The sequence below is a fragment of the Silene latifolia genome, chromosome 2, assembly GCF_048544455.1.
Source record: "Silene latifolia isolate original U9 population chromosome 2, ASM4854445v1, whole genome shotgun sequence".
Taxonomy (NCBI): domain Eukaryota; kingdom Viridiplantae; phylum Streptophyta; class Magnoliopsida; order Caryophyllales; family Caryophyllaceae; genus Silene; species Silene latifolia.
In genome coordinates, this window is record NC_133527.1 from 13,818,301 (window position 1) to 13,831,738 (window position 13,438).

Consider the following 13,438-nt stretch of genomic DNA (forward strand, 5'->3'; position numbering starts at 1 on the left):
CCAATTTCTTTTATAGTTTTGAATGTGAAATATTACATTTGTCTCATTCATCTCTTTACTATTGAGACGGAATTTATAAGTGAATGGAAAAAAACATTAAATTTAACCATTTATAAAGTACACACCACTCATCCCCTATTACTAAATGAATAGGCGAAAGTCCAACTTTTCCCGCCTAAAACATATTTCCTGAAATAATGCTTGGTATTTTTAGCACAAATTAATCACGATAGGTATGGACATGATAGGTTATAAATGGACATAATCTTTTGTATTTAAATATTTATAACATTCAATATTTCAGATTATGCACAAATTTATCTCCGATCTTTCTATGATAAAAAAAAATTCCCTTTTTTTAAAGAACTTTATAATAAAAAAAATCATTGACTTTTTATGATAAAAAGTTGCTGCTGAAAAATAGTACTCCGTATGTTATTAGTAAATATTTGTTAAAAATTCATTGACTTTATATGATAGAAAATTACGGCTAGAAACTACTTCGTATGTTATTAGTAAATATTTGTAAATTAACATAATTAATTTCTCGGTAAAAAAAAAAAAACTTTCAGAAAAATATTCATTTCATTACTTCTTACGATTTAAATTTTTATTTCTCTAATCAAAATACAATTAGTAGCTAGAAACATAATAAATAAATGAAACTCTATAGATACCGTGCATACATTGCACGAGGTCTATACTAGTTAGTCATTACACCAACTAACTCAAATGATTAGATATCAATAATTTTTTTTTTGTTGGCCAAGAGTTTCCCCTATCAACAGCTAGGTCAATTTCTCTCGGGCACTAAAGGCAACATACTGGATAGACCCTTTCAAGTTTAATTTTTTCACTCACAAAAGTCAAAATTATTAACCACAAGTTGAAGAGATGAAAGCAAATTATCACTCGTATCCATTGTTGTCAGAATCGCGATTCGATCCAACGATTCTACGATTTTACGATCCAAAAATGCTTGACCGATCCTGGATCCTACGATTCTATCATAGTTGTAGAATCTTACGATCCTATTAATTTGAAAATTTCTAGAGATGAGATCATAACACGATCTTACGATTTTACGATCCTACGATCCGATTCCATAATAAAAAAAATTAATATATATTTTTATATAATAACACCGTAAAACACAAATTTCGTGTAAGTTGTTCATACAATGATACAAAAATCATTAATTACCAATATTTTATGAATAAATATTAATAAATAAGTGTTTTGATTTTCAATTATATATTTTTACCAAATAAAAAATTATATTTAGTGAGTTTGTAGAATCTTGCGATTCTACGATCCGATTCTATCGATTCGATCCTACCCTTCCCATCGATCCAAAGTAGAATCCCGATCCTGACAACATTGCTCGTATCAACCAACTTTAATATTAGACGTCAATAATTAAGGGGGTAATGAAGACAATAAATGTAAGTACACATACATACATGAGCACGTGGTACATTATTTGCAGCCCGTCAAAGTTGGTCCCCGCAAATGCCAAGATCCTAGCAACAGATACATCCTTCACCCTTATTTGGTAACCAAGATGGCCAACCTCATCTTCGCCTTTATTTTCATCATACATAAAACTTAATTATACGGATTCTACATCTTTCAGACCTCACATGGGTCAGTTCTAACTTCTAACCTTATTGGAAATCTTCAACATGGGCTGCTTCCACATTTTACTATATTACCCTTTTGACAATCCTTGGTCTAGGATAGAGTTGATTATTTGCGGGCTTACATTGAACAGAGTTAATCATATACGGTAATCCATAGGTATGTCAAGGGCCATTGGTTGTATTCGTGCCTAAACTTGTGCTTCTATCGCTCTTTTTACGCTGACTAGCTTAACCATAAATGAGTTTTTACCCTGTTTGGTAAACGAAATATTAGGCGAAAATCGTAGATTATGGCCTAACTAGTAGATTGGTCAATCAATCTACCAATTTTATTTGTTTGGAAAATGTAATATCGTGGTAAAGTGATAGCATATTGGCCGGAATCTACTATTTTTTAATATCCTGCTAATAGCAGCATCTCCCTTTACTACTAAGAGAATAAAAACTCTCTTAATTTTTGCCCTCCAAAGTATTCGATTTAAAAAAGGAAACTATATTGTTGCTATTTGCTAATAAATGCATACATCTTCTATAGTATCAATTAATACAAATTATTGCAAATAATTATGATTGTGAACATTATGTCTTCTTAACCGATTGGAGAAGACATTGACGTTGGTCAGGGTGTAGTGAGAAGATTTGCGAATTAAAATGAAACGCTATACATTATTATTATTATTATTATTATTATTATTATTATTATTATTAGTAGTAGTAGTAGTAGTTTTGTAATAAAAAGACTATTAAAAAAAATTCAAGAAAAATGATGTCATTTGATATAAAAAAAAATCACTAAAATACACATCTCATAACATTATTAGTCAACTCTCTTGATTATTATTTTTATTTCAAATCAAAATACATGAGACATATGAAAATTTAATGAATTGACAATTATTTATAAATAATCTCCCTTTAACTAAAAGAATAAGTATTACTCCAAAATATCTCGCTCAACTATTTTAGGTAGAGGTTGGGTCTCTATTAATTGCTATTATTCTGTAAAAGTTGGGCCTTACCTCTGATTTATATGATCTTATTATTATACTCCCTCTGTTTATCTATTTTCATCTCATTTCTTTTTGTACAACAATTAAGAAAATGGATTAAAGAATGAAAAAGTAATGAAAAAGTAACAAAAGTAATGAAAGAGTAATGAAAAAGCAATGGCAAATATTGTAAATATACAAGTGGAGTAAGGAATTTTTTGTCATTTGGATGTCTAAATAAGGAAAGAAGAGAAATGGGAAGAAAAGAAATCGCTACTCCGTAACCAATAGCATTTCATATAGGTCATTTTGTAAGAATATATTTAATCTAAATTTTAAAAATATGAAAATTCATATATTATCTGCTAAATGTTTTACGTAATTTTAGTTGACATTGTTTATGGAAAATATTTAGAGAAAGTTTTAGCTTCTAATACTATAAACTTACAAAAAAAATATTTATTCATTTCCCTTTAACTTAATATCTTTTATCTATAGTGTGAAAATATTTAAATTCGCTTTAAATTTTATCATCTGTATTTGCTAAGCTCTCTAACATCCTGATCTAAAAAACCGTGCATTTATGCACGGGATTTACACTAGTATTGTAACAAGCATATTGCAACAACGTTTTCAATTTATATACATGAAATTATCTAATTGTCATATAATCTACTAATTACCAAACACATTTTCTTAATTCTGCTAATTTAATTTGATGATCAAACTGCTACTAAAATCTGTCAACCATATTTCGTTAAAGTTATCTGATATTATAAACAGTTTGCAAGACTGGGCCTTTATGTATTTCTGATCCAATGACCAAAATAGAAATTTATCAGAATTAATAACAACTTTAGGACAAAAGTGGAGGTATTTATATTTTTCCTAATTTATCAAAAATATAAAAGGTAATTATTTTATTAATATTATGTAACAAAAAAAGAGAGGAAATAACATCCAAAGTACTCCTATCAACTTAAGTTTTTCCACATTTGCATAAGAGATGGCAAAACATCGGATGGTAATTGCTCACAGCAGAACAGTCGTCTACACGGACAACAATTGTTAAAAATTTGTTTCGTAATTTTCAATTATTACTTCGTGTCCTAAAAATTTTCGGCCAAATTCAAATTTGAATTTCATCTTGTTTTTTTTTTTTTTTTTTTTTTTTGTGTAAAAAGAGTTCAAAGGATGATTTTAAGAGCATCTCCAATGGTTAGCTAAAAGGATGACGCTTTGCATAAATAAAAAAGATTTATTTACTTGCTTAACCATTGGAAAGACTCCACATCAACTAGCTTAAATTGAATTTAGTAAAGAAAATGGTAGTAGCTCAAATGGTCACAAGAAAATATAACCAAATAGAAAAATAGTTCTCATTTATTTTTTATTTAGTAATTAAGAATTAAATAAATTAATAAAAAAATGTGTTAGTTAGGTCTCATCAAGCTAATACTAAATAGGATTCACCCTGGAGTAACTTCAGAATGAAATTGTTGTTCTTCGAAAAAAATGACAAGGACAAAGGTAGTGCACTAAACCTGAAACTACCATGTGAATCTTCTAATCGCTAACGAGGTTTGACCTTATTTAAGTAGTCCCGCATTAAAAATAACAAAACAAAAGGGCAGTTTAGAAATTTCAAGAGACAAGAATATAAATCCAATCAATTCAATCAAACAAACGACGCAACTTATTAGAAAACGACCTTCGTGGTTTCTTCCCCTGACATTTAAACACACCAACTAATCCAAAACCATTAGTTAGTAAAAATTCTTCTTAATTCTTGACAGAAGAAAGACAGTAGATATTAGATAAGAGAGACAAATAAAACAGTACTATTACTACTCTCTCTATATACTCTCTTTGAAAGCTACCATTCATTCATTCATTCATTGATTCATGTTACCCAATTATTCACATGAATTAACACTTCCACCAAACATTGACAGCTACTACATTATTCAACAATTTAATTCAGATTTCCCATCCTCATTCGGTTCGGTTTCGGTTCGAGTCAGATGGGGAAAACAGGAAAATGGTTCAAGAGTTTAATCTCAGGAAAGAAAGATAAGGTTCAAAAGGATGAGAAAAAATTAGATGAAATTCATCAAAATGGTAATGGTACTACGACTCCAGTCGTAGTACCATTACCAAGGCCTACGACTCCGAAAGATAAGAAAAGGTGGAGTTTTAGAAGATCTTCTGCTACTGGTGTATCACCTAATAAGGATGTGGGTCCTGCTGTCGGAGTCGTTGTTAATAACACTGCTGCATTGCCAGAACCCGATGAGAATAAGGAGGAGAAACCGGTAGTGGAGACGGTTATTGATGATACGTCGAATGACGTGGTGGTGCAATTTTGCGGGTCAACTGATGCCAGAGAATGTGTTATTGAGGTTGCTGCTGCTGTTAAAATACAATGTGTCTTCAGATCATATTTGGTACGTATGACTTCCAGAATTTAAATGAATTTCATACGTTTATTTAATATTTGTGAGTTACTCTATATTTTAATCAAACGCATGAAATTTGTTTGAAAAGAGGCCCTATACTCACTTTATTTCACCTATTTGTTTTTTGTTTTAATTACAACTATAAAGCGTTAGTCCAAGTACAAGTCGTGGCCCAATGTAATCGTAATTGTACAGACTTTGCGCTTTCTTTAACACCGGATTGGCGGATTATTATTGAAATGATTCAGGGTAGGTTTACATAAATTGTCGTTTGGGACCGCAAATTTAACAAAAAGATTCGGAAAAAAAAGGAGTACAAAAAACTAATGAAATGTGAATAATGTAAATATATTTAGTTTGTAAAAATAGATAGAGTGTACATCTTGTTAATATCTTGAAAATGTACTATATATTGCTAATATAGCTAATCACCCAAATTAGTGGATTATCAAATTGTTAAAAAAACATAAAAAGCCGAAATTGAGCTGAATTGAACTGATCTGAATGAACCTGAACGAAACTAACTAAACTTAAGAACTGAAATTAAATGCAAGAAAATGTGAAAATGCAGGCAAGGAAGGCACTAAAGGCGCTAAGAGGATTAGTGAAGCTGCAGGCATTGGTAAGAGGACACTTAGTAAGGAAGCAAGCGACCGCGACACTTAGATGTATGCAGGCATTGGTAACGGCACAGCATCGAGCTCGAGCGCAGAGGATCCGTACAGTTGATGATGGCAAACCTATTATTAACCATAGACAGTCTTCTCATAGAAGAACAAGTCATGAGAAAATCAAGCATTCTTATCATGTTAGTATCCTTTTCTTTTGCCTGTTGACTTGTTCAGTTGTTTTGACTTTTGATCAGTATAACTTCTGCCGACAATCATTGACAATTTTTAGTTGGTTAGAAGTGGACTTTGAAAATGGGTTGTTGGGATCGGAATCGGGACCAGGTTCGGTTAGAAAGGGTTGGTTTAGATTATTTCGGGTCATTTTGGGTCAGGTAATAATGAGCAAGTCAAAAAGTGTTTTCGGGTATTTTAATTAGTTTGATTTACGTTTAAGTTATTTTAGACCGGGTCATTTAATATTCGACCTACATCAAGTTGTACTTTTAAATGGGTTGGTAGTTGGAATAATGTTGGATCTAGGTTGAGTTCTACGGAGTAATAATTGAAGTCGGTTTTAGCATGAAATATTTGGTTTCGGCTAATAGTAAATGTTTTAGAGAAAAATTTACAAATTCTCCGAATAAGACAGTCTTATTCAAGATTTTGTGAATCCAGTTCCGTCTTGATCAAATTTGCTTTGGACCTCCTATACATATACAGATGGTGTGGTATCTCACAACCCTTAATATGAAACAGGATATGGAGGAGAACATAAAAATTGTAGAGATGGATCATGGTGAATATGGATCAACTCCCAACAATAGAAACACTTACTCAGTTCCGAGCCAACAACAAAATGTTGATCGACTTGACGGGAAAATCTCGACTTATTACCAACAAGTCTCCCCTGCACCATCAGCAATCACTGACCTGAGTCCAAGAACTTGTAGCGGGCATTTTGAAGACTACGTTTATGCAACAGCTCAAAGTAGTCCACAATGCTATTCTGCAATGTCTCGACCAGACCAATCTCGAGCCACATTCTCGTTCCCCAACCCAGACTACGCAGAAACCATGTCCTACGAGTACCCACTTTACCCGAGTTACATGGCTAACACAGAATCTTCAAGAGCTAAAGCGCGGTCACAGAGTGCGCCTAAGCAAAGACCTGAGTTTGAGAGACAACCAAGTCGTGGACGAAGACCGTCTGTTGAAGGGAGGAGTATACCAAAGGGTGCTAGAATGCAACGATCCTCTTCTCATGTTGGTGCTGCTGAGAAGAATTATCAGTATCCTTGGTCAGTCAAGCTTGATAAGTCAGCTGTTTCGCTTAAGGATAGTGAGTGTGGATCGTCTTGCTCGGTTTTCACTAATGCCAATTATGCCAGATCAGTTGTTTCATATGATGTAAGTTGATACCTATTTATTTTTGGGTATTATGGGTCATCTGAAAACAGTTTTCGCGTAGCTGCAAAAATTGTAATTCTTTGTTATTTTGTTTTCTGAATGCAGCCTAGGTACTAGACATTTAAGACATAACTCTGGTTCATTGCTGAGCATACAGGAAAAACCCGGCACAGCTTAATTGCGAATGGTGTACTCCGTAGTTCCTTATTCAGATCTTGCTTATTGAACGCAATTAAATGTTCATGAAGTTAACCCCCATTGTTTTTTTTTTCTTTTTGTTATTGTCACAGGAGATTGCAGTATTTATCGTCTTGTATCAATCTATATATAGTAAAGAATGATTTGTATAGGTTCAGTTTCGAGGCTAATGAAAACGATATAGAAGAGTTATTTATATACATTACTGTTATTATTGTTGGAATTATGGAGGGATTCTATAATACAGCGTTTTTCCTTTTTTTTTTTCGTGTTTTTTTGGAAAACGGTTGTCCCAGACATCGGCTTGAGGAGAAAACTGTCTCCTTAACAAGCAATACATACTAGTATCTGGTATGTGTTGTTGAAAGTTTAAAGCTGGTGTCCTAGATAGCGATTTTGGTACTTTTGACTATAAATTGTTGTCCCGGACAGGCGACAGTGGGCTTTCTACTGCAGGACCACCAGAATGCAACAACATTGTAGCAGTACCAGTATCAACTAAAATGCATAGCTAAACTTGCAGTGCCGTCATCATCATCAACAGTCAACACCAAAATGCAATAACATAAACTAAATCAAAACTCACATCAACTAGAAGGCATGAGACATATAAGACAATTTCGTGAATAAAAATTATTTCAAAAGTAATTAGAAGTCGTCCTAAAACCGCATATCACAAACGTAACATATTTCTTTGAATACTTAAAAACTCATAGCTAAGAATTATAATAACCCTTGTTAGGTTGTTTAGGCCTTGACGAAGATGCTCTTGTTTGCTTTCTTTACTTTGACGTTGCGAGAAGTTACGAAAGTTGTATCTCCGAGGGCTTAGGTCCTGTTGTTTTGGACTTAAAGTCACCCCTTTTATGTTCAATTCAACTCATAAGTTCAGTTTAGTTCAGTTCCACTCTTATAAATTCAGTCCAGTTCCTATAAGTTTAGTTCAGTTCAGCTGTTATAAATTCAGTTAAGTTCAGAGTTTCAGTTCAGCTTCTATAAATTCGTCTTTCCTAATCTTCGTCTTTTTATATTCGATTCCCTTGTCGCGTATTTTGCAAAGCTTGGAGAGACATTGTTTTCATGTTCAGTAGCATGTTGTTGAATCCAAATTGGACATGAAATGGCATATTCTTTAGCATGTTATATCATCCACATTAAAAAGAAGCAAGGTAAAGATAAAGGTGTGTGTCATATTTAATTGTTAATAAATCCAATGTTGGAGGTGTAGATAACACCAAACTAAACCTAACAAAAGTGGTGTAGATTTCAATCCGTATAATACTTTTTTTAACCTAATATTTTATTGAATATGTTTTGATAATGACAAGAGTTTTGTTCAAGTATGTATTCGTTTAGTTATTTTAGCAACAACTATAGATCGAATTCGTAAGGCAATTTTGTGAAATTCGTTTGTATTACTTATACAGCAAGTTATGTAATTTAACTAAATTCTGATGCATATTAGCTCGGGTGAAAAGTTAAAAACAAAACCATAATTATTAAAAAAAAGGTTTTCTCTCTTGTATCCCCGAACTTTTCACTTTTTTAAGCTGTACCTCGTGTATCACAAATTACTAATTGTATTCCTAAGCTCAATTAGTTGTTCCTAACCGTGCCCAATCTACCTTATTCCGTCAAATGTTGGCGTTAAGTGCCAACATGGCACGCATGAAATTTCCAACGTGACTTTTCCTTTTTTCCCTCTTATTTCCTCTAAAATTTCCTTCCATTTTTTTCAATCTTTTCCCTTCATAACTTTTCCATTACTTCCCTTATACGGAGTATAATACATTCATTCCTCAATCTTTATTTCATTAATCCTCCAATATTCTTCACCCTCCTTTTTTTGTACCTTATTTTCTTTTAATTATTCATCTCACCATTTTAATTATGTGGTCTTCTTCATCTATATTTGGTAGCCACTTCATCTTTTGTAAACATTGCCTTATTTGGTTAAGTAATGCAAACCTTCAATTGAATAAAACAGTACATCTTTTTAATAATGGAACAACAAACTATTATTTTCCATTAAATTTCAAGTTTTTTGTCAATACATTTTAATAACCACAACTAATACAACAAAGATGAAAAACAAAGCATTAAACATCAAGATCAACTTCATAAAGGTAGCTAGTTCTTGATAAACAAAGCATTAAACATGTGCTGTCTTCTTCCTTCTCCAAAAGCATTAAACATGTGCTGTCTTCTTCCTTCTCCAATTATTAGATGAAGAAGACATTAAAATAGTGAGATGTATAATTAAAAGGGTAATTTGATAACTTATACCTTGAATAACTAACCTTTTCAAATCTTATACCTAAGATAATTTTCTTTAAAATCTTATACCTAAAATAACATTTTCTTACAAACTTGATACCAAATCTTATAAGAATCCCTAAATTAACGATTTTGCCCTTACTAATTTAATGGTTTTTAGTGGTTGTAATTGTAGATATGTGTGTTAATGGGTGAAACAAATGATGACAATGTTTAATTAGTATGGGTAAAATTGTCAATTCAAGGCTTTTTTTCAGATTTGGTATCAAGTTTCGAAAAAAATGTTATTTTAGGTATAAGATTTTAATGAAAGTTATCTAAGGTATAAGATTTGAAAAAGTGACTTATTCTAGGTATAAGTTATCAAATTACCCTAATTAAAATAAAATAAGGTAAAAAAAAAAGGAGGGTTAAGAATATTGGAGGATTAATGAAATGAAGATTGAGAGATGAATGTATTATATAACGGAAATAATGGAGAAGTTATGGAGGGAAAATATTGAAAAAAAAATGGAGGGAAAAGTTTAGAGGAAAAAAAGGAAAAGCCGTGTTGGAAATCCCAGGAATAGGGTAGTTTGGGCACGGTTGGGAACAACTGATTGAGTTTAGGATTACAATTAGTAATCTATTATACGCGAGGGTACAGCTTAGAAAAGTGAAAAGTTCAGGGGTACAAGAGAGAAAAACCCAAAAAAAAAATATGGGACCCAAATCATTCATTTACATTAACTACTTGCTCTATTTTTTCCAGCTTCATACTTTTTTTTTTAAAATGAATATATAATTGTTGGAGATATGTCGAGATATCGACATAATATTATTAGTTATATAATATATTATATTATATTATATCATATAGAATAATTGAGTATTATAGTGATATCGTGTCTTGAAATATATTGGGTTACCATCTTGCTCTATTTTTTTCCAGCTTCATACTTTTTTTTTAAATGAAAATATAATTGTTGGAGATATGTCGAGATATCGACATAATATTATTAGTTATATATTATATTATATTATATTATATTATATTATATTATATCATATAGAATAATTGAATATTATTGTAATTTGAACGGCCTTTTTGATATAGCTGTTGCAAGGAATATTTTGGAGCCAATATTATGTGAATAATGACTCACATAATAGCTGTGATTAAGGTGAAATAATATCCCATTAAATCAGTTTTAATGGCCATTATTTCTCCCTTATTCTCCTCCCCGTAACAACTCTTTTGGAGCCTTATAAATAGTGAGTATTCTGTGAGAATACAACACACTCAATATCATAAACACAGTAACATACAATCACATAAAAGACACCATTGTTAGAGTTTTTGGAACTTGGGGTGTGAACTATCACCGAGACTCTAGTAGTGTCGGAATCGGGTTTCGAGGGCAGAAAGTCGGCACGCCGATCTTCCGTACCTATTCCGCTTTAAGGTACGAATATTCTTACAGTGGTATCATAGCCGATCGTGACACGACTTCTGTCCCGACACTAAATAACGTGATTAAAATCAAAATTCGTTTTTTATTTATTTATCATGTTATTCATATGCCGTATACCCCTTGTATGTAAACTAATAAAATCATATGTTGAAACTATAGACAGTTTACATAACAACAATTCATACTCCGTATGTTATTCGTATGCCCCTTAAATTCTGTAAACAAATGACTCATATGTTAGTTTTCATTAACAATGTTTACACATCGTAATTCATCTGTTGAATTTATTAAAAATGTTTACATACATCATGTTTCTATGTTAAACCTTTTTTTTGTGTGATTCATATGTTGAATTTACATCTTCTGTCAACAACCCATCGTTACAAGTTCCCCAATTAATTGAACGCTTACCTATTTGATCGTCTTCAGTCTTCGTGACTGTCGCATATACCCCAAATTAACGATAAAGCCTTCGTGTGTGTCACGAACCGCCGCCTGATGCCGAGCAGAGGCGCGTGTGTGTCACGCGCTGACACCGATCATGGGACATTGAGCGCGTGAGGCGGCTCAATCGTCTTCTCTGGCGTCGATCTAAGTGATGGCATCGGTCTTGCTTGATGAGATGGTACAAGGCTGATGGTATGTCGTTTTGGTGGTAGCCGTTTGATTCTATTTTGTTTCTGTGTGAAATTTAGTAATCGTTGTTTCTGATTAAGAGAGGAAGATCAGTTTTTCATAAATAATGGCGGCTTAAAGGAAGAAGATGGAGGGATGTGTTCCCTGTTTTTGTTCTTCTTGGTTTTTACAGGGAAGGAGTTTTTTTTTTTTTTTAATAAGAAGAAGGGTAGGTGGGGTTTTATGAGTAAAATATGTGGTGTCCTTTTTTTTATAATACCAAAAAATTTTCTTTGCAAAGTTTCTGATAAGCATGTGTTCTTTTTTGTCCTTTTATCTTACTTATTGTATACTACTCCGTAGGACTTCTTTGTCTATTGGTACAACAGTTGGAATTTTCTTTTATGCAATTGAATTGAGTATATCGATTTGACATATATTCCAATTAGATATGTTATACAATATATGGTTGCCTTAAAAGTACAAATGTGTTTTGTATAAGTTCTGTTATAATTTTTTGCAGGATAAGTTTTTGCTAAATTTTATAATAGATAGATTGTATAACTATGTTTTACACATAGCTCTTATGAACTAAATTAATGTCTAAGTGACATCATATATAATGCTAATTTGTTTAGCTTATTTTTAATTTATACGAATTAGTTTTGTAATAATATCATAAAGAAAAAATTAAGTTTATAGAGTTTTATTGTTTATGTCTTTTTGTGATGATTACTAGCATAGCGAAATTTTCGAACATATGACATTAATAATAAAAATCTTGGGGTAATTTAATTTTTTCAAACGTGCCTAATGTCCATTTGTTAATATACACTTGTAGATGGCTAAAAATATGGTTGGTGACTTGTCCACGACTGAAAAGCTAGATGGTACGAACTATGATATCTGGCGTAGGAAGATTCAGTATCTTCTTAATGAACGCGAGGTATTTGAAACCTTGACAACTACTGTGGCTAAGCCTCAAGAAACTGAGAAAACTGAGGATTTGGCTAAGTATAATGAAAACTTGAAAGCACATGATGAGTGGTTCAAAAAGGATCGTTCTGCACGCTTTACTATGTTGTTCTGCATGCACAATGATTTAATTGGTGAGTTTGAAATGTGTCCTACTGCTAAGGACATGTGGGACAAGCTTAAGATTTCGTTTGGTCAAATTTCGGCAACGAGGCTCCGTGCCTTGAACCTGAAGTGGATGGATTATTCTATTGATCCTAAACACAATGTGACCGAACACTTACGTGTCATGAGTGTCATGATACGTGATCTGAAAGCTGCTGGGCGAGACGTGCCCGATGAGGAACAAGTAGTGAATGTGCTTCGCTCTCTTCCCTCCGATACTGAGGAGTGGAAGAATTTTAAGCTCCTCGTGTCTCACAGTGAAAATATCAAGACTTTCACTGAACTTGCTAAACATGTGGAGATGGAGGTGGAGCGTCAAAAGGCGCTCAAACCGCCTACTCCTGCTGCTGCACTTGTTGTTCATAATAAGTTTAAGAATAACAAGGGTAAGAGGGGTAAGAAAGGGAAACGCCCAACTAATACTCCTGGACCACAAGGTGGAATCCAAAAGCAACAAAAGGCTAAAGAGGTCAATTTAGTGCGTGTGAAGTGCTATAATTGTGAGAAGAAAGGTCACTTTGCTCATAAGTGTCCCGAGCCAAAGAAGGTACTTTTCTCCTCTAATGATCATGATTTGCTAGCTTGTATGTTTCCATGCATTAGTTGCTAATTCTCTTCCTAATTGGATTGTAGATACGGGGGCGA

At 32.7% G+C, this 13,438-nt stretch overlaps 1 protein-coding gene across 1 annotated transcript; it reads left to right on the plus strand.

Moving 5' to 3' along the window:
- Positions 1 to 4,282: 4,282 nt before the first annotated feature.
- Positions 4,283 to 7,569, plus strand: LOC141642311 (protein IQ-DOMAIN 19). The gene is made up of 4 exons (XM_074451085.1): positions 4,283 to 5,079; positions 5,663 to 5,899; positions 6,459 to 7,109; positions 7,215 to 7,569. Exons 1-4 carry the CDS (start codon positions 4,657 to 4,659, stop codon positions 7,224 to 7,226), a joined length of 1,323 nt encoding a protein of 440 aa, XP_074307186.1. The 5' UTR covers positions 4,283 to 4,656; the 3' UTR covers positions 7,227 to 7,569.
- The last annotated feature ends 5,869 nt before the right edge of the window (positions 7,570 to 13,438 follow it).